At 41.6% G+C, this 27,745-nt stretch overlaps 5 protein-coding genes across 9 annotated transcripts; 3 read left to right on the top strand and 2 right to left on the bottom strand.

Moving 5' to 3' along the window:
* Positions 1-3,148: 3,148 nt before the first annotated feature.
* Positions 3,149-4,969, top strand: LOC116199060 (probable polyamine transporter At3g13620). Its single transcript, XM_031529350.1, has one exon. It carries the CDS (start codon positions 3,345-3,347, stop codon positions 4,755-4,757), a length of 1,413 nt encoding a protein of 470 aa, XP_031385210.1. The 5' UTR covers positions 3,149-3,344; the 3' UTR covers positions 4,758-4,969.
* A 794-nt stretch (positions 4,970-5,763) lies between these two features.
* On the top strand, positions 5,764-8,071 carry LOC116201924 (probable polyamine transporter At3g13620). Its single transcript, XM_031533384.1, has 2 exons — positions 5,764-6,398; positions 6,681-8,071. Exons 1-2 carry the CDS (start codon positions 5,969-5,971, stop codon positions 7,664-7,666), a joined length of 1,416 nt encoding a protein of 471 aa, XP_031389244.1. The 5' UTR covers positions 5,764-5,968; the 3' UTR covers positions 7,667-8,071.
* Positions 8,072-13,052: 4,981 nt separating this feature from the next.
* Positions 13,053-14,435, top strand: LOC116198678 (F-box/kelch-repeat protein At2g44130-like). Its single transcript, XM_031528896.1, has one exon. The coding sequence runs from the start codon at positions 13,177-13,179 to the stop codon at positions 14,203-14,205; it is 1,029 nt and encodes a 342-aa protein (XP_031384756.1). The 5' UTR covers positions 13,053-13,176; the 3' UTR covers positions 14,206-14,435.
* Positions 14,436-18,527: 4,092 nt separating this feature from the next.
* Positions 18,528-20,775, bottom strand: LOC116201907 (constitutive photomorphogenesis protein 10). Of its 2 annotated transcripts, none has more exons than XM_031533361.1 (4): positions 20,476-20,772; positions 20,009-20,082; positions 19,117-19,264; positions 18,528-18,996 (listed from the first exon to the last, which is right to left on the bottom strand). In XM_031533361.1, exons 1-4 carry the CDS (start codon positions 20,690-20,692, stop codon positions 18,899-18,901), a joined length of 537 nt encoding a protein of 178 aa, XP_031389221.1. In that variant the 5' UTR covers positions 20,693-20,772; the 3' UTR covers positions 18,528-18,898. The 2 variants fall into 2 exon arrangements, with proteins under 2 accessions (XP_031389221.1, XP_031389222.1); XM_031533362.1 differs by having other exon boundaries at positions 18,962-18,996; positions 19,117-19,271; positions 20,476-20,775.
* Positions 20,776-22,542: 1,767 nt separating this feature from the next.
* On the bottom strand, positions 22,543-26,920 carry LOC116200825 (glucan endo-1,3-beta-glucosidase 4). Of its 4 annotated transcripts, none has more exons than XM_031531741.1 (5): positions 26,635-26,920; positions 24,862-24,983; positions 23,500-24,747; positions 23,018-23,045; positions 22,543-22,914 (listed from the first exon to the last, which is right to left on the bottom strand). In XM_031531741.1, exons 2-5 carry the CDS (start codon positions 24,929-24,931, stop codon positions 22,770-22,772), a joined length of 1,491 nt encoding a protein of 496 aa, XP_031387601.1. In that variant the 5' UTR covers positions 24,932-24,983; positions 26,635-26,920; the 3' UTR covers positions 22,543-22,769. The 4 variants fall into 4 exon arrangements, with proteins under 4 accessions (XP_031387601.1, XP_031387605.1, XP_031387603.1 ...); XM_031531745.1 differs by lacking the exon at positions 26,635-26,920 and adding an exon at positions 25,744-26,598; XM_031531743.1 differs by lacking the exon at positions 26,635-26,920 and adding an exon at positions 25,720-26,598.
* Between the last annotated feature and the right edge of the window lie 825 nt (positions 26,921-27,745).

A 27,745-nucleotide genomic window follows, 5' to 3' on the forward strand; every position in this document is an offset into this window, starting at 1 on the left:
AATCCATGATAAAAAACAGCTTCAAAGGTTCTTAGGAAGTCTAAACTACGTTGTAGATTTCTTCCCTGGCCTAAGTAAGCTTTGCAAACCCCTCCATAACAGGTTAAAGAATTCTCCTCCACCATGGACGGATGAACAAACCAAAATTGTGAAGCAAATCAAGCTTCAAATCAAAAATCTGCCTTGCTTGCACTTGGCAGATCCTTCTGCAAAAAAGATTGTTGAAACGGACGCCTCTGAAGAAGGATACGGAGGAATCTTGAAACAATCCAAAAATGGACTTGAGCAAGTTGTTCAGTTCACATCAAAACATTGGAACCCTACCCAGAAGAATTACTCAACAATAAAAAAAGAAATTCTTTTTGTGGTCCTTTGCATTTCTAAATTTCAATATGATCTTCTAAACCAAAGGTTTTTACTTCGGATTGATTGCAAATCTGCAAAAGAGGTTCTTCAAAAAGATGTTCAAAACATTGCATCAAAACAGATTTTTGCCCGCTGGCAAGCTATCTTGAGTGTATTTGATTTTGACATTGAATTCATAAAAGGTGAGACTAACAGTCTCCCTGACTTCCTGACAAGAGAATTCCTGCAGGTACCAACATGAGCATGAGGACTCGTTCCTCGAAAAAAGAGGCTGCGGCCTCAAAACAGCTGGCTCCCAGCCAGTCGATAAAGAATGAGGAGCAATCCTCGCACCATAAGGCCTCTGGCCAACCATCCATTGGACAGATCACTGTTGATAGCCAGATAAAAACCTATCGACAGACTCTCCAACAGGAGATCGATAAGCAGAGCTGCATGCAGACTCTGCCAGGTAAAATTCCTAAACCCAAAAAGGAGAAACAAACTCTTGCAAAACAGAGTTCCTCTCCCGTCGATAATGATGCCGTAGTCCAGCAATGGATTACTGTTTTAAAAGATAAACCAGAAATAGCACAAGTGCTATCTGGGATATCTCCTCCTCAGCTGGAGACTAGCAAGGGAGAGAGCTCTAGGCAAATCGCCAAAAGAGCAGAAAAAAGTCTCACAACATTTTCCGATAAGGAAACCAGCTCTTCAAAAACAGCACCATGGTTTCCAAAATCATTATTTCAAACTGTTTTGATTATGGAAGAAGGTTTTTACCATGAAAACCCCTTCTTCGCTGCATCAAAATTGTTTCCCGAAAATTGGTATTTCCGGCCGTTTGACATTTCAAAAACCCGGGAATATTATGAGAAAATTTTGAGTGATACAGGTTCAGTTGAGTTCAAACACCACCTCGTCTCTGGCTCCTCAAACACCATATCCCACTCTACAGCCAAAATACTCAGAGTGATCCACCCGAGAGAATGGAATGAGGGAAAACCTTACCAAATCCATAAATTCCAAGCCCGGTTCTCGTCCGATCTCCCCCATAATGCCATGTATTCCTACTGGGATTACCAGCAAGCATGGTACAATGCATTTTTGTACCAAAACCATGAGTTCAGACACACTTGGCTGATCTTTTTCCATTCTAAAGATATAGCCATATTTCCCTTTTGGTTCGCCCACTGGTGGTCTATCTGGGGTCCTATTCCAGACATACTGCCTCCCATAATCCATGAAGCCTATATCATGTTCGCTTCCAGATTCAAACCTCAAGGGAATCAAACCATCTTCCCCGTGCTTCTCCAGTTCTACCAGATCTTTGGATTATCATGGGTTCATAATTGGTCTTTCGGATACAAGCCTGATCAACAGACAGGCCTGCAGACACTGGCCAGGATCTTCAAATGCAAATGGTGGGTTAAGCTGAAGGTAGATCATCTTGACTCCCAATTTGTTCTCAGTTGGTTCCGTAAAAATGCTCTTGTCTCAGACAAGGCACAAGTGGACCACCAAAGCTTTCTCCAGGTCAAAGCCCGCGCTTCGTCCTTCCTCTCAGCAGCAAAAACTGATGAGGATTACATAGGGCGACTCAGTCAGGTCCTCCTGGAGCTCAAAGAATTAAACACTGCTTCGTCTGCATCAGAGTCCCACAGGGAACAAGGCGACAGTGATTTCTCATCTGAGTGATTGCTAGCCCCAGCAACCGAGAGCGTCCGCCCACTGTTTCAGACACGTGGATCATTACCGGACAAAAAACCTTTCGGCTCAAAAGGCTATGCCCCGACATAATCAGCGCAATCTCCGGAAGCGTCCCACCACTACTCACAGTGGTACCATAACGGACAAAAAACCTTTCGGCGAGCGTGCCCGACATAAAGCAGCCTCCTGTCACCTTTTGCGACAAAAAAGGTCACTGTAGCTACAGTATATCCCACTGAGCTCGACAGTAACCCCGCATGTGAGTGCACAGTGTAAAGCTGCACAGCGACAAGGCATCCACCACTGCCTATAAGAGTGCCCTTCCTCCAGCATCGAGGAGGACACACACCCGCAACACATAATTCACTCTTCCTCTCTTCTTCTCTTATCTCTTCCCACATGTAAACATCCGGCTCCCATAACCCGGATCCTCCAACCCCCTTTCTGTGTGTAAGTTCCAGTGTAAGCATGGATTGAGTCTTTCCAGACTCTTTCCTTTTATTTTAATGTCTTCTTCTTTTGTTTGTTTCAAACTCATGTACTCCCTTCAGCCCATCATGGGCTAAGTGTTTGAATAAATCTTCCATGTCGATCTCATATTTATCTTGACTGTCTATGCATATCAGATCCATGTTCTTCTTGTATTCCATGGTTGTCCCCTACGGATAGATCTCTGGGTAACTTCATCTATTTATGTGAAAGTAAATAGAAAATTTATTATAAAAAAATGATTTAAAAAATATAAGCTAAAAATTGTTATTAAATTGAGAAAAGACAAAACAGTAATGATCACAATTTTAAATTTGAAAAATAATAAAATCGAGTTGGGTAGAGTAATTTTTTTTATTTAAATGCCAATCAAAGCCCGATGTTTGTTATTTTAGGTTTTACATTCGGCTCCTGGAACAAACCTTAGTAAATTTTGAACGATGCCAAAAAGGGAGTATATGAGCGCGCCCTTGGGTCATGCTGATTATATAGATGAATTTATCGTTCCTAGGAACATGTAATTCCAGTATAATATCTTCCACTTGAAAAATGTGTGCATTGTATTATAATTTTGCAAATCTTTATTTCTTCACAAATAACGTTTAATCTAATGATGAGGACAAAATATGTAATATATAGAGCTAAGTGGGAGGCTTTATGGAACATAGGAAGCTGTTTCCTCCCTAACTATATAGTTTATTCAACGACTCCTTTCTATAATGTTGAAAGCGTGCGCCAATGATGGAGTCTACATTATATAAAAGAGCACGAATCGAACTTGTTCTCGCTGCCCGACAACAATGTCTCCTCAAACCTCTCCCAAACGGCCTGAACCGGCCGACGAACTCCCCATCACCGCCGCTCCGACAACTGCTTCATCGACTGTGGGAACATCGAACAAGCTCACTCTCGTCCCGCTCATCTTCCTGATCTACTTTGAGGTCGCCGGCGGGCCGTATGGGGAGGAGCCCACGGTGCAAGCGGCGGGCCCCCTGCTCGCTATACTCGGTTTCCTCATCTTCCCCTTCATCTGGAGTGTCCCCGAAGCGCTCATCACCGCCGAGCTCTCCACTGCGTTCCCGGGCAATGGTGGGTTCGTTGTCTGGGCCGAGCGTGCCTTCGGACCCTTCCCAGGCTCCATGATGGGCTCCTGGAAGTTCCTCAGCGGCGTCATCAACATCGCAGCCTTCCCTGTCCTCTGCATCGATTACCTAAAGAAGCTATTCCCTGTGTTCGAGTCGGGCTGGCCTCGGATACTAGCCGTGGTCCTTTCCACCTGCGGCCTCTCCTTCCTCAACTTCACCGGCCTCAATATCGTCGGGTATGGAGCAGTCCTCCTCGGTATCGTCTCTTTGATGCCATTCATCCTAATGTCCCTCATCGCGATCCCGAAGATCAAACCTCATCGATGGGGCAGTCTGGGGCAGAAGGGCGTGGACAAAGACTGGAACCTTTACTTCAATACTCTGTTCTGGAACCTTAACTTCTGGGATAATGTCAGCACATTGGCCGGGGAAGTCGACGAGCCGCAAAAGACTTTCCCGACCGCCTTGTTCTTCGCTGTGATCTTCACCTGCGTCTCCTACATTATCCCTCTCTTCGCAGTGACCGGGGCCCTGCCCCTTGATCAGATGCAGTGGGAATCGGGATTCCACGCGGTGGCTGCGGGGATCATAGCAGGGAAATGGCTCAAGATATGGGTTGAGGTCGGGGCGGTCCTGTCTGCAATTGGCCTCTTCGAGGCCCAGCTCAGCAGCAGTGCGTATCAGCTACTAGGCATGGCTGACCTCGGGTTCCTGCCAGGGTTCTTCGCGACCCGGCACAGGAAGTTCGGGACCCCGTGGGTCGGGATCCTAGTCTCAGCATCGATCGCGCTTGCTGTCTCCTTCATGGACTTCACGGACATCGTCTCCTCGGCAAACTTCCTGTACAGCCTAGGGATGCTGCTCGAGTTTGCATCATTCATCTGGCTCCGGTGGAAGTTGCCTTCGATCAAGAGGCCTTACCGGGTCCCATTGAACGTTCCCGGGCTCGTGATCATGTGCCTGATCCCGTCCGGGTTCTTGGTGGTGATCATGAAGTATGCCACCGGGGTTGTGTATCTGATCAGTGGGCTGATGACTGTGGGAGCCATTGGGTGGTTCTTCCTGATGAGGTTCTGCAAGTCCAAGAAGATCTTCAAGTTCAACAATGCCACAGAAATTCAAGAATGATTCTCAAGTACAAATTGATTTTTGTTTTTGGGTTGGGGGAGACTATGAAATGCCCTCAAACTCATTAACATAGTGCTTGGCAATGGAGTGGAGCAAAACTCGACTCGACTCCAAATATTTATATGTATATTTAAATGAGATTATAATAATGATTAGAAAAAATATATGTATATTGCACCGAAAAAAAGTATATGTGAAAATTTATTATTAAATTGAGGAAGAAGATAAAAAAAAATTCATGATTATGTTGTTAATTATTGAAAATGTAATAAATAATTAAGAAAATTTAATATTAAAACATCGAATTAAATGGTAGTTAAAAAAATGTGAGAAAATTTATTTTTATTCAACTGAAGAAAAAGTAAAGTGAAATATTTTTCAGTCCGCAAACAAATGGACTAGTATAATTGACTCTTATATTAGTTAAGACATGACTTATATATGTTGTACACGAAATGCTTTCAATGAATTCTCGAAGTCATGGATTGGTGGTAAAGTGTGGTTTTCCAATTCATTCTCGTCTATTGTTGGATTATATTTATGGGAGAGTTACAACATATTCTTGTTTTTTTCCCAATTTATTCTGGAATTTTTTCATTTATTTATATTTTGGTTCACATGTATTATACCTTATCTTATCTCCATCAGTTTGATTTTTTTTGAGATGGGCAATCTTTGATTTTTTATCAAGCAGTGTTATCCTATGCAGCCTCAAACGTGGACGATATGATTGCACAAATTTCAATTTGTTTATTTTTCTCCCGGTTTTATGGGTAGCATAAATTTATTATTTAAAAAACCTAATTATAGTGGTTGGTGGCGAAATAATAATAATAACAACATTATTATTATATTCTTTTTTAAAATTCTAAATTTTTAAATATTTTATTTCGAAATCCAAAACAGAGTAGTTTTGATTTTTCTTATTATTATTTAAGGACGGCATCAGTCCGCGTTCAAGTCAGCTTTCCGTCCTGCCAGTTAGTGATTGGACTAATCAGCAGCAAGGTCACAAGGGCATATCTCTACGCCCGGTGTATGAATACTGAACCCGACAAGGTCACCTGATTGAGGCCCCCAACCGACAGTCAAATCAAGTCATCCTGGGCTTGCGTACGCCGGGTTTACCTATGTACTTCCCCCCTATAGGAATCATAAGGAATCTTTGCCTTCTCATCGTGGCCGACAAATCTCGTCAGACTGAAACGTAAATGGGGAGTCCCTCAGATTCTCCGACCATTTCCCGGCCCCTCCTCGACCGCACTCTTCCGCCGCCGCCGGCTGCATCGGCCGCCAAGAAGCTCTCCCTCCTCCCCCTCGTCTTCCTCATCTACTTCGAGGTCGCCGGCGGACCCTACGGCGAGGAGCCCACCGTGGGCGCTGCCGGGCCCTTGCTCGCCATCCTCGGCTTCCTCGTGTTCCCCTTCATATGGAGCATCCCGGAGGCCCTGGTCACGGCCGAGCTCGCCACCGCTTTCCCCGGGAACGGTGGCTACGTGATCTGGGCTCACCGGGCCTTCGGCCCCTTCTGGGGGTCCCTCATGGGTAGCTGGAAGTTCCTCAGCGGCGTCATCAACTTGGCCTCCTACCCTGTCCTCTGCATGGACTACCTCAAGCTCGTCATTCCCATTTTCTCTTCAGGTTCTTCTCGATACCTATAATCGATTCGGATCACCAAAAGATTGAGAGTTGTCAGGATAGAAAATGAAATTGCAGGAATTCCACTTGAAGTTGTTGAAATTTTTGGAAGAGTAAAGGATTTCGTCGCAGTCGTTTGACGATCAATTCGGTGATATTGGACCATCCATTCGACGTATCTGATGTCGGTTCTGGCAGTTCTCGATCATAGTTGAATCTTGAGATCCAGTTTGAAAGAAACTGAGAATGTTGCCTGATGGGGTTGTGTGATCTCTTTTTCAACAGGCGCACCTCGCTACATCGCGATCTTCGTGTTCACTTTGGTGCTCTCCTTCTTGAACTACACCGGCTTGACTATAGTTGGCTATACAGCAGTATCATTAGGAGTTGCCTCGCTGCTGCCATTTGCTGTCCTGTCCGTGATCGCGATCCCGAAGATTGATCCTGCCCGATGGATCAGTTTCGGCGAGAAGGGTGTGGCAAAAGACTGGACTTTGTTCTTCAATACACTGTTCTGGAACTTGAACTTTTGGGACAATGCCAGCACTTTAGCAGGGGAAGTAGAGGAGCCGCAGAGGACATTCCCGAAGGCTCTTTTCTCTGCAGGCCTCCTCACCTGTTTAGGTTACTTAATCCCTCTAATGGCCGCTACCGGGGCAATACCTCTAGACCAGAAAGATTGGGTTGACGGGTATTTTGCAGAAGTTGCTGAAATAATTGCTGGGAAATGGCTCAAAATTTGGATCGAGATAGGGGCAGTCCTATCAGTCGGAGGGCTCTACGAGGCTCAGTTGAGTAGTTGTGCTTATCAGCTTCTCGGAATGGCCAACTTGGCAATACTGCCTCGATCCTTCGGGGCTCGATCGGTTTGGTTCAGTACCCCTTGGGTGGGAATCTTGATATCAACTTTGATAGCCCTTGCAGTCTCTTACATGAATTTCACCGACATTATCTCGTCAGTGAATTTCCTCTACAGTTTGGGGATGTTATTGGAGTTTGCCTCTTTCCTTTGGTTGAGGAGGAAGCTGCCAACAATTAAGAGGCCATTCAAGGTTCCGATTGGGATGATGGGACTGGTGATAATGTGTCTGGTCCCGTCGGGTTTCTTGATCTATGTGATGACTGTGGCTCCGATAGCTGCTTGTGTCCTAAGTGCCCTCTTGACACTCCTTGGGATTATGTGGTACTTCTTCATGAAGCTCTGCAGATCGAGAATGTGGTTCCAGTTCTGCAGTGCAGACGAGAAGTGGGATTGCGAGGATTCAGAATAGGTCAATTGTTATGGAGGTCTTAGGAGGATTTTGCAGTGGATTCAAATACTTCCTAAATATAGATCGATCCGAACTGTTTTAGATTCATTTCTTCACCAGATTGCCCATGGATTCAAACGTTTCCTGCTGTTGGGGAAGAACTGTGTTGCAATTAGGGGTGTGGTCCAGGTATCCCTTGTCTGGACCTTACCTTGTACAATGTCAGTTTCTAAAATTTGAAACAGGACCCGATCTTATTGACTCATAATACAATAAGTTATGGACCACTCGTTCGAGTAGATTCTGACTGGATCCAAATCTATCCGGTACGTGTACACACCCCTAATGCAATTGGTGTCTTTTTACAAAGCAGCCCCAGCAGTTTGGGCTTGGGAAGAAATAGTAAAGGTCACCTATTGGGCTTTCTGAATGTGTTTCTTATGTGCCAATTCTTGAGGAGTTTGTAGATAACTAATGATAACGGGTAGAGATTCGAGTTCGAAGACCCATCGACTATCATTCGTAACAATATGGCTTTTCTCGTTTCTTGGTAGTAGATACAATCCGATATAAGTCCCACTTATCTGTCTTAATTCGTTCAAAATCATGCTGCTGACAAATGAAAGGGTATTTACCATCGTCAACCATATGCAAACTATTATAATCATGTGCATTTGGTGGCTCCAGGGGGTGAAAGCAAAAAATAAAAACCACGAAAGAGAGAACCCGACCCGTCCAAACCAAAATTGAAAAACCGTCTAGGAATTTGGGTGGTTTCTTCTTCATACTCGGTTTTGGGTTCAAGGAAAACCCAACGGAAACCAACCCGACCCAAGAAAATATATTTTTCCTCTATGGTCCATTAGGCTTCTATTCTGATTTCAATTTGTCTCTCTCGATATGGCAGTGTTGAATATGTTGACATTGCATATTAAAGAAGTTCTTCCTTTGTCTTTATCTTTTTTCTTTTTTTCCCTTTAATATAGAAATTTGGGTGAACTAGAGAATTCGACCCGAAAGTGGGCGGTCATTTCATATTTTATTTGGTTCTTGGGCAGTTTTTTACTAAAAAAACGCGACCTGAGAAGAGAAATTCAAGCATGATATTTTGAATAAAAACCTGCGCCGACATGATCGTTTACACCCCCAGTGACTCTGAGTCATTTGATGTGTTCCCTTGAGAGACGCAAGGGCAGTTTGACACTAACATCGCCACTACAAGTGAAAGGGAGAGGAAAGTACCGATTGGAGGACCTTAAAGACCCCCAAGCCCTATCACCTCATCAACTTGGCAGCGTGGCTCTTATGGCCAAAGCTCCAAAAATGTTATTGTCAACTTGTGCCGCAGTCCACATTGGAATCGTAGAAATTGCTCAGTGTTGTGTAGCTTTCCTTCTAGAAGCTCTTCCCACGTAATCATCCCTCTTTTTTAGTTTTGTCGATTTTATAGAAAAAGGAAAATTCATGAAAAAAGAAAAAAATTTAGGGTCAAAGACAAAATGAAAATGAAACTAACCCCAAAAAAAGAAAAGGTGAATTGGGGTAGTGTCGTCCAGCAAAAGTGCACCCGCAGCGAGTTGCTCCTATTATAGGGTCCCCATTTTTATTAAATTGGAATGAAGGGACATTATATTCATCATATAAAGGGAGGAAAAAAAGCAAAAAATCTAGCTTTTTTGGATATAAAAAGGTGGAGGGATGGGGAAGGGAAGGATAAGGGTGGATGGGGAAGAATAGTGAAATCTGAGGAATTCTATAGTGTAATTATCTTTTCTATGCAATTAGCTTTTGAACCGTTAAATTGCATTATCACTGAATATATTAATAATTTATGATCATCAAATGATCAAGAAGTTGATGTTATTATACAACTGAATGGACCTTCTCGTGAAATCCATGTTCAGATGAGAACAGTAATAAGTGGATGGGAGAAGTCGATAGATTAATAATCTCTTTACTGGTATTATAATATATTTTAAAATTCATATCCCTCCTTATTTCGCAAAAATTGTGGGGATTGGAGGGATTCCCAACGCCAATCCTCTCCCTCCTTCCAAAATTAAAGGCCAAACAAGGAATTACTAATTCCATCCGTCCTAATCCCTCCCAACTTCGCAATCCAAACATGAGAATTACTTTTGAATTTCAATGATTAGTTCATTCAAAAAAATCATAACGTGATAAGATTTTAAGAGAACTGTCACATTTAAAATTCGGTCAAACAAGATGGTCTTAGTCCGTCTTATCGCCGCTTACCCTTCCAAGCGTGGAGTTCGATTCGTACTTAACCGTCGGATCGAGCTTGTTAATACTCTCATCATCATAAATGCCATTTAGCTGACCATATAGGTCGCAAGTTGAGAGGGGGCCCATCATATATGTACCCTATGGATAGAAGTCGTCTTTTTTCAAGTGGCCCAAGAGGCCGAAAAAGCCAACACTTCAGCCACTTCCTTCTCTTCGAAGATAATCATATTCCACATGGTGTCCCGACCCGATACATCTCTTGCTTGTCCAAATGAGGGATGATATCGGCGTCCGGTTGGCGCTTTCGATGACTTAATACTTTTAGCATGATTTTAGTCCAAACGCCAATGATGTAGGTATCAAAATATCTAGCCATTGTATTCATTAACGCACAAAGAAGACGGATCCGCAAAACGGAAAGCTTCTGTATAATATGTACTTGGGATGCCGAAGTCCTAGAAATATCTCCCGGCAATATTGATCTGACAGTGATTGCAATACCACATGAACCATTAATACTTTATTAGATACGATAAGATTGAAGAAAAGGAGGGAAAGGGGAGAAGGCAAAGTTGTATATGATTTTTTAAATTTCTTATACAAAATTCCTTCTTCTCTCATCTCTTTTTCTCCATTTCATGTGACCCAAATGGAGGATAGGAAGAATTGCAAAGCTTAATTAGCTAGCCAATCCGCGTAAACATTCGTTTCTCTGAACGGGTGCCCCTCAAAAACCTCGTAATCCTTTATTTGTAGTCAACCTCCACCCATAAGTTCTAAATCCCAAGATTCCATGTATATTGCTCCAGGGCCAGCAACAATTCAAAACCAATATGATATGGAGAGTTGTTATCACATATAGGAAAAAATATACAAAACATCAATGGATTTATAAAAGATTAGGTATCATAATATATCGGCTCGAATTTTTAAATTAGAAATAGATTCAATCACTTGTAATGAAGTCAGATGCCAAATTCAGTTTCCAATTAACCAAAATGCATCTCAGGACTATCGACTTGAGCTAGTTGGAAGAAATACTCATCTCCATGTCTGCTTTATCTTGACTTTTGACTTATAAGTATATCCTAATTGTAATCCCTCGATTGAATTTCTCACATCTTTAAACATCTACCCTTCAGATTCCCGATCTTTGAATTTTCTTGAATTAAAGTATCTTTTTGAGTGAACTAGCAATTTGATCCTTGAAATAGTCTGCATCATGTTAGTCCCTTGTAACATCAAATTAGTCCCTCACAACATCAAATTAGTCCTCATAACATCAAATTCGTCTCTTATAACATCAATTTGGTCCCTCGTAGCTCTAATAGCGCATAACGGAGGGACTAAAGTGAAAAAAGTAAGGGGATTCAATTGATGTTATGAAGGACCGAATTGATATTGCGAAATGATCAAATTTATAATCGGGGACTAATTCGATGTTATAACGGACCAAATTTGACGTTACTAAGGACAAAGTTGATGTAAATTTCATTCAAGGGACCCGATTAATGCAATTTAACTATACGAGGGATCAAATTGCTAGTTTACCCCTTGTTCTTCTCACCATTGTTTGTTGCTCGGGGCCGCCGAAAGTTAAGTTGGGCAAGTTGCTGATGGAGTGGCTTTTTTTATGCCAACGGAACATAGAATTTGGAAACCCCTTGATTTGGAATTCTTACTTTACACTTCACTGAGTGGCACCTTACATGCACCCATAATCATTTTATATTTAATATATATATATATATATATATTATAATTTATTAATCTACATAAAGACTATTATTGTCATCATCATGTCTATCTTCCTCTACAGGAAAAACCACCCAAATTATTTAATAACTTCCTGCCCAGTTATCTCTTTTCGACATAAATTAATGGTGCGTTTGGATTCAGAGTTAAAATAATTTTGATTTTGATTTTAATTGTGGAAAATGATAAATGAGATGTGATTATACATTTAACTTGAGAAACGTGTATTTTTGTTGTGTAGTGTGTTGAGTTAAAGTTAAAGTTAAAATTTTTGAATTGGGAAATGTGTATTTTTATTGTGTAGTGTGTTGAGTTAGAGTTAAAGTTAAAGTTAAAATTAATCGTTTGGGAATCCAAACAGGGCAGATATCCACATTATAATATGTCCGTATCTGTGGATCCAGCAGTAGTAGTGAGACAGGCCCACTTGCCCCGCCTTAGCAACAAACATTATGGCAGCCTCGGTCACACTCCTAATTTTGTTAGGACTAACCGTAAAAAGTGAAAATATTCCACTTATTATCGTCATTATAATATTCAAAACTAGATAAGAACTGAGCCTGTCGTAAATTTCAAAGGCGATGGCGCCACACTATTGATAGAAAATGACACTGAATTGGAGATAAGAGAGTGGTAAGTAGAGTGTGTGCCTCCGATATTATCTTTTCGATTACAAGAAACATACGCAGCCAAGTATAACAAAATATAAATTTCAATAACTAATAAGGTGATACAAATAAATCTCATTATAAGAGTCAAACGTATAACGTTTGGATTGACAGATGAAATCACATGCCGCTGCGATATTACCTATGATCTGATCTGAATTCTGATCTTGCACGACCCTAAAGTTAAAGGTGTGTTTGGATTTTAAATTTTTTTTAATTCAATTCAACTTATTTTCAATTCAACAATACAAGTATTACTTAATCATTACTTTATCTCAACTATTCATTACTTTTTTATACTTTTTCTCATAATTTAATAATACAATTATTACAAATTAATTAAAATCAAAACTCAATTCAATTCAATTCTAAATCCAAACACATTCTAAATTGTTCGGCCTCATCCGTTGGAAGGGGACAGCTTCCGTGATCGGGTACGCGTCAGCACAGGCATCTTAATCCAAAACTTCCACGGGGCCCCCGATGCCTAATCACATTGGCAGTTTTATCAAGTAAATACCCTCTGGGCTGCGTGGGCCGCACGCGCCGTATGTCCGATCGGGCACAGGCGCAGACGGAAAGACGTCAAAAACTCGCCGATATTTTGAGGAAAAACCTCAGGCCCTATCGCCAAGTCACGTGGCATTGACACGAAACGTGGCGCGCAACGATTGCTCCGTCATATCTCGGCCTTCCGTCTCCGAGCCGCTGACTTTGCTATAAATACCGCCCGATTTATTAATGTGGTCGTTGCGACATTAAACAAAACAAATCGGCAAATTGTCTGAGGAAGAAAGCACTGCCACTCACTGAAAGTGGAAAGGAGTGAAGGATCTGAATTTGGGATTTTGAAGTTCAGAAATGGAAGGATTCGATTCGATCGATTGGGTTCCGGGCTTGCCGATCGAGCTCGGTCTTGAATGCCTGACCCGGCTGCCGCACTCGGCCCACCTGGTGGCCGCTGGGGTCTGCAGGAAATGGCGGGAGCTCATCCAGAGACCCGAGTTCTACCACCAGCGCCGCCACCTTGGCTATACCCGCAAGGTGGCCTGCCTCGTCCAGGCCCTTCCGGCGCAGGCCCTCCCCGACGGAAGCAAGCCCGGCGGCTCCCCGAGCTACGCCGTCACCGTGTTCGACCCGGCGAGCGGGTCCTGGGAGCGGCTCAACCCGGTCCCGGGGTTCCCCAACGGGCTACCCCTTTTCTGCCAGCTGGCGGGCTGCGAGGGGAAGCTCGTTGCAATGGGCGGGTGGGACCCGAAGAGCTACGACCCGGTGAGCGACGTCTTCGTGTACGATTTCACGACCAGGGAGTGGCGGGTCGGGGCGCCAATGCCTTTGAAGCGGTCTTTCTTCGCCGCCGCGGGGGTCGGGGGGCATGTGTACGTCGCCGGGGGCCACGACGAGAGCAAGAACGCGCTGAGATCGGCCTGGGCTTACGACCCGAGGGGGGACGAGTGGACCGAGCTGCCTCAGCTGAGTCAGGAGAGGGACGAGTGCGAGGGGCTGGCGGTGAACGGCGCCGAGTTCTGGGTAGTCAGCGGGTACTCGACGCAGCGGCAGGGCGCGTTTGAAGGGAGCGCGGAGGTTTACGAGCCCGGGGCGGCCGAGTGGCGGCGGGTCGACGGCGCCTGGGAGCTGGGCCAGTGCCCGAGGTCCTGCGTCGGGATGGGAAAGGACGGGCGGCTGGTGAGTTGGGCTGAGCCGAACTCGCAGGTCGGGGTCGGGGCATGTGGGGTGGCTCTGGGCGAATTGACCATTTTGACCGGATCGGAGTACCAAGGCGCACCGCAGGCGTTCTATTTCGGAGGGCAGGACGGTAAATTCGCCAGGATCAGCGTGCCGGAGGAGTTCACCGGGTTCTTTCAATCGGGGTGCTGCGTCGAGATATAAAATTGCAAATTAGTCCTCCATTTTTCTCTCTCTTTATTATTTTCTTATTTTTGCACATCGTTCTCTCTTTAGAGACCAGAGCTGTGGTTTGGATTTTGTAAGACCAAATTCCAATGCTTTTAAGAGCACGTACAATGTTGTTTTTGGCTATAGTATAAAAGCATCATGCAATTTTGCCCGGAATTTGTACACTCCTTATCTCTTAATTGACATGTCATTTACCATTTCCAGTATTGTTATTACAATCTAATTTTCTTTTTCTTCTTTTTTTTTTTTTTTCAAAAATGTAGATAAAGCGGTGATATTTCAATTTTTTTTTTCTTTGCTTGAAAGTGATATTACAATTTGAAGGGGGGGGGGGGGGGGGGGGGGGGGGGGGGGGGGGGGGTGGCATAGTCTTTTACTAGCTTAAGAATGGAGAAATGCTTCTAGAAGGTGTCATGGTAATCGAGACGACCTGGGGGGCAGTCGTGGCAGTGACTAGAGGAGGTTACTTTCTTTAGTACAAGAAAGTAAGGAAAAAGGACGGCGGGCCAAACCTATGTGTGGTGTTAGATGTGAAGCCAAATTGTATCGTCCACTTCGAGGCTTTTTCAAATGGGGGAAAAAAAAAGGTTTCGATGGGACCAATGAAAGAAGATAATCAATTCTGTACCAAAGCAAACACGTTAATCGTGGTCGAGTTTATCGGTTGTTTAGGTTGATCGAAACTTTATCGGATGCAACGAGAACACTGAAAAACTTCATTTTTATAGTATTTTTTTCATAAGGGACCATGAATTAACGGAATGAGTAAATTTTTTTTTCTTTTTAAATGAATTGTGATTCTAAAGGGAGGTAAGGGAAAGAGAAATGAGAGATTTAAACTAGAAAATGTGGAATAAGAGGATAATTGTACTCGTGTTTTACTATGTATCCTTAATCGAACGGCTTATTGTTTATATTATGGGTATTTTTGCAAATGGAATGGAAGACCCTCGATTTCGGACTTTATGATAGCAGAGAAGATCAGATCAGCGATGCACCACTCCATTCTTAGTGAAAAAAATATTATGTGAGATTAACACACTAAAATAATATTGTGTTAATTCTGATCAAATGTTAAAAAAAATGTAATAAAAATAAGTATTACTTGACATGCACTAAATGGAAATTTACGCAACATTATATGTTTTAATGTGACCTAATATTTTTTTTTCTTTTGGTTAGAATTCTAGGATTCTCGTGGACACGAATTATTACAAAGTACGCATGCGCCAGGCCGTTTTATCTCTTTGTTTGTTTGTTTTTTTTTTTTTTTGCGTTCTTTAATTAAATTTTCATTTTTTTTTGTTAATTTTTTTTTAAGGTCTTCGTATCTTTTATCTGTTTCCTTGTCGGATTGGTTAAAAATATGCCGGACCGGATGCAGCCTGACAGCTCCATCGTCCACATGCAATGCCCCTACGCTTACGAGTACGGACCACCATCCTTCTAGAAGCCTTTTTTTTTTATTAAATTTTTTACATTTATATATGGATCTAAATGCTTGCCGGGCATATTGTATTGTACTGTAGCCATTGTCATCTTCCTTTACACAATGTACCCATCCATGCATTAGTGGTGCGTCGAGATAAAACACCCGACCCTCGAGATTCCCCTCAATTTTCTAATTGCGAACAGGGGGCTGCCGAGAAAGATCTTGGCGATGTCATCGGGCCCGATATCTGATCGAACGATAGAAAAAACGAACTGCCGCGATATGGAAATATGTAATCTTCCATTATAGTCATCTTAATTTCGAATTCTCAAATGAATTATATTGATCACGGCATTTGCTATGGAACGGTGTTGGGTTCCTTCTATCTCTGACGTTCTAGAACAACATCGTTAGTGCCTAATACATGTCAACGCTTCAAGCCTCCCACGCAGCCTGCAGTTATTGACATCCCGTTAGTTTCTAGAATATGCAATTAAAAAACGCCATTAAAAAACAACACCTTTTAAGGATTTCTTTTAGGTTTTTCTTAAAGAACTTTTTTAGTTTTTTTTTCCCCTAAAAAATGACCCTTCTTTTTCGTTTTCTCCCTTTTTTTTTTCCTCGCTGCGTCGGAGCCATGTGATGCGCATGGATCACGCATAAAACAATTCATCCAACTAGGAGCGTGCAAGTTCGAATATATATTTTTTTTATGATACTCGAATCCTATATTGGGAGGAACAAATTTCAAGATTTTGAAAATCGGACTTACCCTGTTGAATTTTGAAATCATAATCTATTCAGAACCTGTATTATATCACAGTTTCTGAATATTCTGTTTGAACCTGTAAATTTTTTTGTCTCGCTAAATAAAACAAAAAATATCTCATTCATAATCAGTAATCACGCAAAATATAATGTTAACATAGATCTAGATTTTTTTAATTAGTCATTATTTTTTAAATATAAGAAAATATGAATATAACTATATGTATATATAATTGAGGAAATTATTATCCGTGTCCGGGTATCAGTTAAGGTTCCGATTTTGAGTATGCTATATATAATAATCGAAACGGCAATTGATTTTCACTTGTTCTGTATTTTAATATCCGGACCCTACCATATTTTCAATACGAGCTATCAAGACCCTACCATAACGGGTAGGTTCTGACCAGTTCCGCGTATATACGATATTCATGCATACCCCTACATCTAACAGCTCTCATGCGGGGGTTACCACCACCCCGTGTCATACTAGAAAGTTCCTTTTTTCAAACGAAAAAGAGTAAACAAAGAACATGAGCAATGAAAGCAATATTAATTTATTTAAGCGGTTCGACATTTATTTTTCTTAAATAAGGTGTCGGGTTTAAGTCTCGCGAATGAAAAAAAATCCATACTGAAAAAGTTTTACTATTTAGTTAGTCGACTGATTTCGAATTGAATTTTTTGGGGCTAGTTGGACTTTAGATATTGAAATACAAAGTTGAATAAAAAAAATAGGACTAATGAACAGGACCGTTAAAAGAGAATGCTAGAAGTTAATTAATGTTAAAAAGTCCAGGTTGCTGGCTCTGTTGATGTTAGAAAATTACCTTTGATAGCACATCCCCGACTGGATGTGCTCGCTTATACGATGTAGGCAGAGCATGTACTTTCTACACTGGATGGACCACCCTCCTAAATTTATCCGTTGAAATTGAAGTACTCAGCATACGAGAGCTTCCTAACGATTAATTAATAAATGGAATTCACCCCCGAAAAAGTCATGCACGAGTTTCACACTATTCCTAATTCCTGCTAGTGTGCTCTCGTATCGAATTCATGCGATTGTTCTTGTTGAATCAGAGTCGATTTCTGAGAGTTCAGTTGCTTATAAAGTAACCGAGAATCGAGTTTAAGAGCGTCTACGCCACGGTATCATGTCGAACTCTCACCGATACCTTCCTCACAGGCCTAAAGCTGAGACAAGCCCCGTGCCATGATTAACGCCAGAAACCGAAAAGACAAAACATTTCAAAGTCATCCTCCAAGAGGGGACAGAATTCAGTATGAACTGACCGGACTGCACGTTGTTGAATTCAAATTCAGTGAGAGGCGTCCGAGGAAGGCTGGTGGAGGTTCAATTCAAATGTGACATCATCAGATTATTGTTCTCTCTGTGGCGACTTTGATTTTGGAACCGCGAGAACGACAGCATTACCATAGGAAAATCGGTTGTCCTTGAATTTGGGAAATTGCTTGGGAATTGGTTCGGTTTCTTGGAATTTTTGTCTGACGACTTTGGCACCGAAATCATTGAGGCTCCGTTTGTTTTCAAAGTCGTGATTTAAGATTTTAACTTTAACTTTAACTCAAAACACTACACAACAAAACACACATTTCAAAAGTCAAATTGATGGGCCCTATATATTATTAAAATACAATCCCATTATAATTATTTATCTATACCTTCCATTCATTTCATATTTCAAAAGTCAAACTGGTGGGCCCCATATATTTTTATTTTCTTCTACAATCACAATCACAATCACAAATTCGTGACTTTAACTCCCGAAAACAAACGCATTGTGAGAATTCTGATCCTTTGGAGTCAGAAATTGGCTCCCAACTGATAGTCAGCGTTGCCCAAATTTTGATGGAGGAAGAATCGGACACTAATTTGACAATTGGTTACGGGAAACTGCTGGTGTTCTCCACTTTCTTACGTTAAAATATGCATTTGAATAAACCTGATTCGCTCTGTGTCACCATCCGGTCGATGTGGCCAGTGATCAATGAGGGTCAAGAACAGTTTAGTACACGAATCGTAGCATTTGCGAAGAAAATGCTTCATGTTTCCATTGGGGGGGGGGGAGGATTACGTCGCAGTATAATCCAGAATTTCCATTCCAGTTCTGTATGTTACAGCAGTACAGACCCGTGCTATCGGTGTTCCACTGCTACATTTCCTCGTCCACTCAACGCACTTATATGTTTTTCCACGAGAAGAGTTTACTGCTGACAAGAATTGCCATTATTGAGCTTACACCAGATCTAACCTAATATGGCTAAATCACGGTCTGCATGGAAACAGTTCATAAACACCTATAGTGTATTCTTTGTTACCATGAGCACAGCACAAAGGTTTTTGTGCACCCAAGAAGAACCACTGGCAGCAGAAATCTGATTCTCTGAATTTGGGTTGATATTTCATCATTCTATGAGTATATATGCATCCTGCATCGGGCTTTACTTGGCGAATCTCAATGTCCACTCTGCAGCTAGTTGATCGTGCTTTTCTCTGTCCGCCAAATACAGACAAGCAATGCCCGGGACAAGAGGTTTATCTGCAAAAAAAATTAACAGGATTATTTCAATAAAATGTGAATGACCAGGGACACCAAGAAAGGTTGGAAAAACAAGATGAGGAGAAAACTAGCACATGACGAGGTCAATGTAGGACATACAGGGATCGGGGTTCGTGAAGATTGATCTGATGGCGAGGAGGATCTTGGTGATCGTTAGAGCCGGGCTCCATCCGTCCTTCAAGATGTCCAAGCTGAGATTCCCCGAAGAATCTACACTGCAGTGGAAGATTCGAGTTTTGAACACTACCTGTTGACTAAATGCATTGGTCAAATACAGCCATAGCCATGCAGCCTGAAACTACTGTACTGCAGGTTCATAAAAATTTCGAACAGTAAAACTAAACAATTTGTAGAAATCAGAGCTCTATGGTCAATAAGAATGTTACTCTCGAATTTCAACAGGACGTGTCCATAACCAATTACTATTACATCTAAACAGGGGCAGCATTCTACACAATTGGTTCTCCTTCATTTTGCACTAATGCTGCACCATGTGCCCAAATCCTAGACTTCCAACACCAAACATAAATTAGAGATTGCTGACTAAGTGATACTGATACACTCAGGCAGATTCAGGTCTGGTGTAAGGATGAAAAGCTCAACTTGTTTGCCGAAGATCTCTCCATGTAATTGTTGCATATAATAGTCACATCCGTTCTACATGAAGTGCTGTCAGTTCAATGCCATGTTAACCTTTGTCATGATATGTTTGATGTTACACTGAAAATTACACGAAAAAGAAAAAATCCAATTCTTGAGCTAAATCGGGTGGGTCGAGTAATCCTCCATCCGATACATTCTTTTTGACCTAGAGCCATAGAATCGGACAAAGGGGCATCAGCATTTAACGAGATCAGACCTGACTCCTCGTCCTCACTTATCCCATCTCAAATTCACTTATCCAAACAGTCCACTCAACGTCCTTCCCCACAACACATGAAGGACTACTGATGTTAGGCAATCTTAAATAGATGCAGAGAAATACCAATACCTTTGGTGGTTTGAATGGATAATCGCAGGGAAAAGTAATGTCGAGAAAAAAGATGCCTCCTTCATAAGGTGTCCCTGCACATAATCACAAGAACTCTCATCAATATCATCACATTACATTCGTCAGAAACATAGAACACCACCAAGTCACACAAATTAGATAGCTTAAACGAAGAACACATTACGAAATCTACATCCCGGGATTGAAGGAAGTAACTCGAGCTCAGACTCAAAACCTCACCAACTATAAGTTCAAATAGCAACTCCATAGATAGAAGCATAGCATAAACAACCCATAAGAGCTCAACAAGGTCGAGATTTACCTAAGCAGCTCAAGAATTGAACAAGCAACGAAGTTAAAGCAAAGAAGCCCCAAATTAAGTAGTAAAGATCAGATTTTGAGCATGCCCAGATGAAATTGAGACGGCAAGGAGAAGGGACGAGAGAGGCTTGAGTAGGATTTATTACCCGGGGGGCCGATGATAGTGGAGACCCAATGGTAGAGATTGTCGCCCTTGGGGCCGGCGGAACAATCGGGGGGAGGGTCCACGTTCAGCTCAGCCATTTCCCTATGAATCCTCTTCCCCGACGTAGACACCGACGTCGTCGACGCCCAGGTGGCCGACGTGGCCGAGGCCGCGGCAGCAGATGTCGACAGCGAACCGATCATCCCGGCACTCCTCATGCTTCTGAAGAGCTAACGACGGAGAAGGCGCCACGGCCGCCGACATTAACCGTTGTCCACAGCCCCAATAAAACGGATAGTATCGACCCTCGAGTGTTCATATTCGGTTTGATTCGGCTTTCCATAAGCCGAAAACAAACCGGATTTAAACCGGCTTAGTCAGGCAGACCACACGCCTTACCGTCTGCTGGGAATACTCGAAAATGCCATAAAAGAATTCATTTCACAAGAATTCAATTGAATTTTGTTGTTTGTAATGCAAATATCACAAGATTTCTTTAAAAAATGCAAGACTTATATTGGATACCAAATCAGGCTAAAATCAACCAGATTTAGCTTTAATTTGATTATTTTAAATTTTACTCTATTTAAAAATACATTTCAAATGAGATTATTCAATTCATTTCAGTTAAATTCCTTAATTTTCAAAACAATATAATTCATTTACAATTAAATTGAATCAAACAAATTGAATTGAATTAAAATGATTTCTTGCAAAAATTGATTCCGAATCGCAAATGGCGTGTTAATGCTCAAATGGGATTGGATTTGAAAATCTGATCCGTCCAACAAAAGTGGTTGTAAAGTTAATGCAAGGTGAATTGAAGTTTGGCGCAAAAAATACAATCTACCGGAAAAGGAGTATCCTTAAATGAACTCAGGATTTCTGGGCTCAGGTCAAGAACAATGCCACTATACCAAAAACCTTTCATCTCGATTGTTGGAGAATGTCTTGCATTAAGCTCATATTGCATAAATGAAGACCCGAAGCGAGGAAGAAGTCAGGAAAAAATATTGTTTCTTATAATTTCGGAATTTCTTGTAACCTCGTAAAAAGAAATATTCGAAGAAATATTATGGGAGATATATTATGACATATTCTCTTGTAAGTCTATATATAGGGTCTTGTATGAGTTGTAAAAGGTGCATCGATGCCGCGAAACTCTGAGCCCTCGAGGGCCGGCAAGAGAGAGTCTAGAATCACGGGATGGGTGATGGAGTGATATTCTTGAGAAATTTTCTGGGTTATCTTTTTTGAGTCTCGATTTAGAATGAGAGGATGGACAGAATTGAGAGATCGAGTTAGACTCTTATCGGTGTGGGATTTTGTAATGGGGGTTGGGATTGAGAAACATCTATGAGGGCTGTAATTTCCTGATTATCGATCTAGTGGATTCTCCTACTTTATCCATGAATATTTCCTTGTAGGGTTTTATCATGTATATTCGGTGTTCGATTGTTGGAGATTTCTTGCATTAAGCCCAGATTGCGGAAACTTGAAAATCTGGAGCGAGGAAGAAATTGGGGGAAAATATTGTTTCCTATATTTTCGGGATTTCTTATCACCTCGTAAAAGGAAATATCCTAGGAAATATTCTGGGAGAGATATTTGGATGTCTCTGGAGATATTATGATATATTTTCTTGTAAGTCTATATATAGGGTCTTGTACGAGTTATAAAAGGTGTATCGGTGTTGTGAAACTCGAGCTCTTAGGGGCCGGTGAGAGAGAGAAATCATGGGGTTGGTGATGGTATTGTCTTCACAAGAAATTCTCCGAGTTATCTTCTTAGAGTTTCAGTTTAGAGCGAAAGGATGGAGATAATTGAGAGATCAAGTTAGACTCTTATCAGGATTGGGTTTTGTAATGGAGATTGGGATTGCGAGACATCTCTGAAAGTTGTAATCTCCAATTTATCGATCCAATGAATTCTCCTGCTTTGTTCGTAGATGTTTTCCGATTGAGAATTTTACCACATATATCCAGTGTTCAATTTTTTTTCCGTTTTTATGTGGAAACTTGAAATAAAAGCGGTGATTTACTGTGCGAATCAACAGCTTTACTGCTTCAGCTAAGATGAAGAAAGTTCAGCACATTGTCATTTCTCAGTTAAAATAACACATCCCAGCTAGTCTTGAAAAAATTGTAGATTTTATCCACTGCTCTAAGAGTGAATGTACAGCAAGCCCGAACCGACAGTGGGACTCGACTATAAACACCAACAAAATTGATGACAGATCAATAAAAAAAAGAGAGATGCCACTTCAGGTGAATGGTACGATTATGGATCATACACTTACAGCAATACGAGAGTTAGACAGATTGCCCACAACAAGAGCAAGAGCTGCGGTCTTGAAACAGAAGTCACAGCGAAACTTCCTGCTTGGGGATTGGCGGGTGCTAGTGCTGATGGAGGAAGGAGTACGCTGCTGGAGTTCGAACTGTTTAAGAGAAGTGACAATCAGAAACCGTATCTAGAATGTAGCATGAGTTAGCTTGTCAATGAACGAAATGGAATTCACATATATAGATTCCGAGTCTAACCTTCCTGTGAAAATACATGATCCATAACCTGCAAGTTGGACATTGACAGCAAAGAATCAATCGAGGAATGGAAAAGAAGGATGCATCCGGAAAAAGTCACCACTCGGGTCAGTAAAACTTTTGCTTCTCCCATACATGCTCTTCTCTTGATACTACCACAGCCAAAGAACTACTAGTACTAAGAAAAGTTTCATCGTGTAATAGCTTGTTTGGGTTGCGGGTTATGGATGGTTATGGGGTTTGTAGGAGGATTTGTAAGCCTCCATAACCCCTTGTCCCCTGCAATTGAAACAAGTTATAAAAGTCCATTACCCGTTCTTTCTTCTCTCCGGACTACAGGGAACTTCAGCAGAGAACACAAAGAACACGAACTTGGTTTCACATTCAATGCCCGAAAATAGTAACTTGCTTTCTAATAAGCTAGAATTATCAGAAACATCACATTATGATAGAACGCATGGCCATGAAACTTGGCAACTTACTTGGGTCATTTGCAGTGAGCATAGCTGTGCCCTGAAAATCACAAGTCCCACCTAACGCGTGCATTCTCTGATAGTAGTCATTATAGGCATAAGAGGCATGATTCACAACCGTGTTAGGTGTGTAACAGGGCTGACCCTCTTGAATTGGTGAGCAGTTAGCCTGGCCTTGCCCACAAGCCCAATTTAGCCCGTCCTGCAACTTGTCGGTATCTGCATCCTGCTTCGCCACACAGAATTCGCCTGTGGAATTTCCTGTAATTCGGCCTGAGGTACCAAGACTGAGAGGATAGACAGCAGTCCCGTTCGTGAAGAACACGCCCCAGCTCTTCTCTGATACAGGTCCGGGTCTACTATCTTCATTGAAAAGCTCATAGATGTATGTGTTAATGGGCATATCAGGCTGGCTAGGTGGCCCTGACCCATTCAGCACTCGCCTGATCAAGTTATCATTGAAGGTTCGGGCATTCTCCGCTGTTGCATCGGGTTCCTTGGCCCCACCAGAGGATGGCCACCCAGTTTCCGTCACTATAACAGGAATCCCCGAAAAATTCAGGGCCTCAATTGAGTAATAAGTAGCATCCACCATAGAATCAAACATGCTGTTGTAGTGGAAAAGTGTATTCGGGTCAACAATCTGTTTGACTGAGGGAAGAGACCGAAAGAGAGCGTACTCTAACGGGAAAATTCCATTCCCTTCTGTGAACCCATAGTATGGATAAGCATTCAACATGTAAGAGGAGTTTGTGTTCTTTAGGAACTGAAGGAGCTGATAAATTGTAGAGTTCGAAGAAGAGTTAAAGGCCGCAGTGGAGGGAGGGAACCACTTTGGGATTAGGTCCAAGGACTGTGGAGCTGAGACTTTGACCCTAAAGTTGAGATTTGAAGCCACTAGGGCTTTGTGGAGGTAGTTCATTGCAGAAATCAACACACGGCCCGCATTAGGGATCGCAGTGAGAACCTCACTTCCCACAGCGATATACGTTATATTCGTCGAAGGCAAGTAAGCTGCTACATTCTTACTGATCCATGCTGCTGCCGTTGATGGGGACACCCCAATTCCCAAGATTTCTTCATTGGTCACACCAACAGTTACGTCAATCCCACTGTTGGAGAGGGCTTTAAGCATATGAGGGTCAGCATCGTAAAGTCGCACATGGGTGATTTGATGCTCTTTAAGGATTGATACTATGTCTGGAGCTGATGGAAGGTCAGTGACATCAGTTCCGATGTTTATACCCACAAACGCCCCTGCATAGCAATCTTGTAATCGTCAGCGAAATGTTTTCAGCGGGAAATGATGCTTCGAGGACATACTATATGAGCATCATGGAGGATAGTGAAGAAGAAGTGAGATTTAATTACCGAAAGTGGTGTCCAAAAATGTAAGCAGAAGAAAAAAGAGCAAGCATCCTTGGCATTTTTCGAGCATCATTGCAGGCAAAAACTCAGTCTTCTCTTCTTCGAATTTTGGTGGGAGATTGAAACTGCAAAGTTTTTCAGCTCAGTCAGGTAGCGGTGAAGGTTCTCCAACAGCGTAACAGTAAGGAACAAATTCTGAGGGCAATACGGTAACTCTTAACAGACAACAACGTTTAGTGCAGGTTTAGGTTACCAGAAGACAACAATAGGGTACAGAATTAGAACTACCTTCAGGCTTCAGCAGTGTTCAAATATAACCTCCATTATTTTTAGGATATATTTGCTGCTGACACATACAATATCTGGACTGTCCTCACTCGCAGAACTTAATCATACACATTAGAGTCTTCGTTCATTTACTTACATTAATTAAATCTCAACTAAATCTTTGACTATGTACACTTAGCGTAAACCTTTCCTAAAGGAGTATGGGGGAAACAGAGAAAAATTAAACTGAAGTCTCTTAGATTAGTTCGCTGCCAGACAACCAAATCCCATGAAATGGCTCCACGATGGACTCTAAATTCGAAGAAGAAAATCAATTGCCAACCCTGCTGTAAGGGTCAACACCTTCCATAAATATACGGCTTCACTATAAACATTAGCCTCAATCAACATGAGCCGCTAACTCATCACAACGACATCATAAATTATGGTTCTTTCTGAGAAATTAAGGGGAGGAAGGAAATTTTATATGAACCCGACTTGGAAGAATAACAGATCTCTGTAGCTCATATAGATGATCTGATATTGCACAAGTAATCTCATGTTGACAAAAATTGCAGAAAGGATGAGACTAACAAGTCAATAATCCAGCGCAACCACCTTCTTTGATGAAAGACATTTGCGTAAGTTAACCGCAAAGCATCAGGTGATTAGGCCCGTAGTCACTCGAGGTACTTTACACAATAAATAGCTATGTTGGTTTTTCTCCAAAATGGTAGCTTCCCCCCACTATTCCAAAGGCATAACATAATCCCAATCAAGCTTTGGCTTTTATTAATCAACAAGCTCAGAGAAGTCAAGTAAGCATCTTATGCTAACCGCCCCAAAGCAACCTCTTAGGCCAACCGAAGGACAAGAAACAAGTGAAAGCCGAAACCTAACCAAAAGATAGCCCAAAAGGATGTCCAAAAATATAAGCTTCTCTATGTCTGAGAGAGAGAGAGAGAGAGACAAAGGGCCAAAAGCTTGAAACTTTGCGGTAGGGCAGAAACACCCAGATGGACACATCAAATCTGAAGGATGAAAAGAACCTAAATCAAGCTCAAGAAGCCAAGAAATCCAACTTCCTGCAGTAAGCTGAAGAAGCCAAAGAAACCCTCCTCCCGAGTCGGACTCCAGAGTATATTGCTTTATCAGCAAAACCCAAATGGCATATTCAAGAGAACCGGCAACCCAGAACAGAGCCAGATTTCACCAACCCCTTCTACATTATTCGACCTCAGAGCACTTATGCGGGGCAAAGCCCTAAGAACAAGGACACACACAAGCTTCTAGACCTAATGGCCAATGAGTCAAAGGTTTCTTCCTGATCTTATTTTAACAATTACATTCTCATCAAATATACCCCACCAGCGGTCCGAGTCCCAGACACTTATTCTATGCCATCCATATAATATTGTATTATGCGTCAATGGAAGAAGCTCTAGAGAGAGAGAGAGAGAGAGAGAGAGAGAGAGGAAGATGGAATTGTGCAGAGAGATGAGTATCAACCTGTAGTAAAGTAGTTAGCTTCTTTCTCTTGGACGGGTCTCAGGAGCTTTGAGAGAACGCAGTGACTGAGCTGGAAGAGAGTAGCAAAGACTAGAGACGCTCCACCCCCCCCCCCAAAAAAAAAAAAAGAAGAGGCCAAAAGAAAAAAAACATAAAATGTTTTTGTGAGCTGTTTTTTCTTGAATGTTGTTTTCTTTGGTTTCTTGTCTCTTTTTTAGCGGATTTTAGGGTTAAAATTTTTCTTTCTGGGTCCTCGCCGCTCATCGAAATCGCCGCCCCCCAAGCTCATCGAAAGCCTTGAGCTTGCAAGCACTAACAAATGAGCTATGGTGGAAGAATGGCTTTTCATTCCCTCCCCCCAAAAAAAAAAAAAAGGAAAAAAAAGGGGGGCTCTTTTTCTCAGTAAAAGCATCCAGTCGAGGAAGCCGAAAAGGCAAAAAAATAAATAAATTAGAAAGCAGTTTTTACCGTAATAAACGCTTGAATTTACTTGGTCTGATTTTCGAATCACAATTTTACTTTATTCAATTTATTTATTTTTTTCAATTCAACAACAAATTTTAATTTAATAATAAGTTTACTTATATATATTTTTTAATTATTTTTTAATTAATTTTTAAATAATAAAATTCTCATTTACTTTCACATCTATATATATATATTTTTTTTTTCACATATCAATATATTTGTTAACACGTATAATTATTGCACAAAATCAAATTGAATTTGATCATTATTCAACTCAAAAACCAAACGCAAACTAAAAACACTGTTAACTAATTTAAGCGCATTTACAGCTGATCGGTTGCGGAGTGGACGGACTTTAGGTAAGAGCTCAAAATTTACTGGAACAACGTGTACACGACAAGGATCAGTATAAGTCATACATCATGATCTAAAAAGTAACTATTAACTAATCTAGTGCCTTGTTTTATTACATATATTTATATGGTGGGTGGATTTTCTTGCTGGGTTTGAAGAATTTCCGACCTAGACAGCGTTACTGTGCATGTAAAGAGACCAAATCATCAAAAAATGTAGTGAAGAGGATCGAATATTTAAGGCAAAGTGTGTCCCATGAGAAATTGTTGAGAAAAAGGAAAAAGGAAAA

This window comes from Punica granatum, chromosome 3 (genome assembly GCF_007655135.1).
Source record: "Punica granatum isolate Tunisia-2019 chromosome 3, ASM765513v2, whole genome shotgun sequence".
Lineage (NCBI taxonomy): Eukaryota > Viridiplantae > Streptophyta > Magnoliopsida > Myrtales > Lythraceae > Punica > Punica granatum.

Excerpts from the sequence above, each read along its gene's own strand:
- LOC116199060 (XM_031529350.1), top strand. The coding sequence starts at position 3,345 with ATGTCTCCTCAAACCTCTCCCAAACGGCCTGAACCGGCCGACGAACTC.
- LOC116201924 (XM_031533384.1), top strand. The coding sequence starts at position 5,969 with ATGGGGAGTCCCTCAGATTCTCCGACCATTTCCCGGCCCCTCCTCGAC. Across the intron at positions 6,399-6,680 it reads CATTCCCATTTTCTCTTCAG|GCGCACCTCGCTACATCGCG; the intron begins GTTCTTCTCGAT and ends CTTTTTCAACAG.
- LOC116198678 (XM_031528896.1), top strand. The coding sequence starts at position 13,177 with ATGGAAGGATTCGATTCGATCGATTGGGTTCCGGGCTTGCCGATCGAG.
- LOC116201907 (XM_031533361.1), bottom strand. The coding sequence starts at position 20,692 with ATGAGGAGTGCCGGGATGATCGGTTCGCTGTCGACATCTGCTGCCGCG. Across the intron at positions 20,083-20,475 it reads CACTATCATCGGCCCCCCGG|GGACACCTTATGAAGGAGGC; the intron begins GTAATAAATCCT and ends GATTATGTGCAG. Across the intron at positions 18,997-19,116 it reads CTTCACGAACCCCGATCCCT|ATAAACCTCTTGTCCCGGGC; the intron begins GTATGTCCTACA and ends TTTTTTTTGCAG.
- LOC116200825 (XM_031531741.1), bottom strand. The coding sequence starts at position 24,931 with ATGATGCTCGAAAAATGCCAAGGATGCTTGCTCTTTTTTCTTCTGCTT. Across the intron at positions 24,748-24,861 it reads ATTTTTGGACACCACTTTCG|GGGCGTTTGTGGGTATAAAC; the intron begins GTAATTAAATCT and ends ATTGCTATGCAG. Across the intron at positions 22,915-23,017 it reads TCATGTATTTTCACAGGAAG|TTCGAACTCCAGCAGCGTAC; the intron begins GTTAGACTCGGA and ends TCTCTTAAACAG.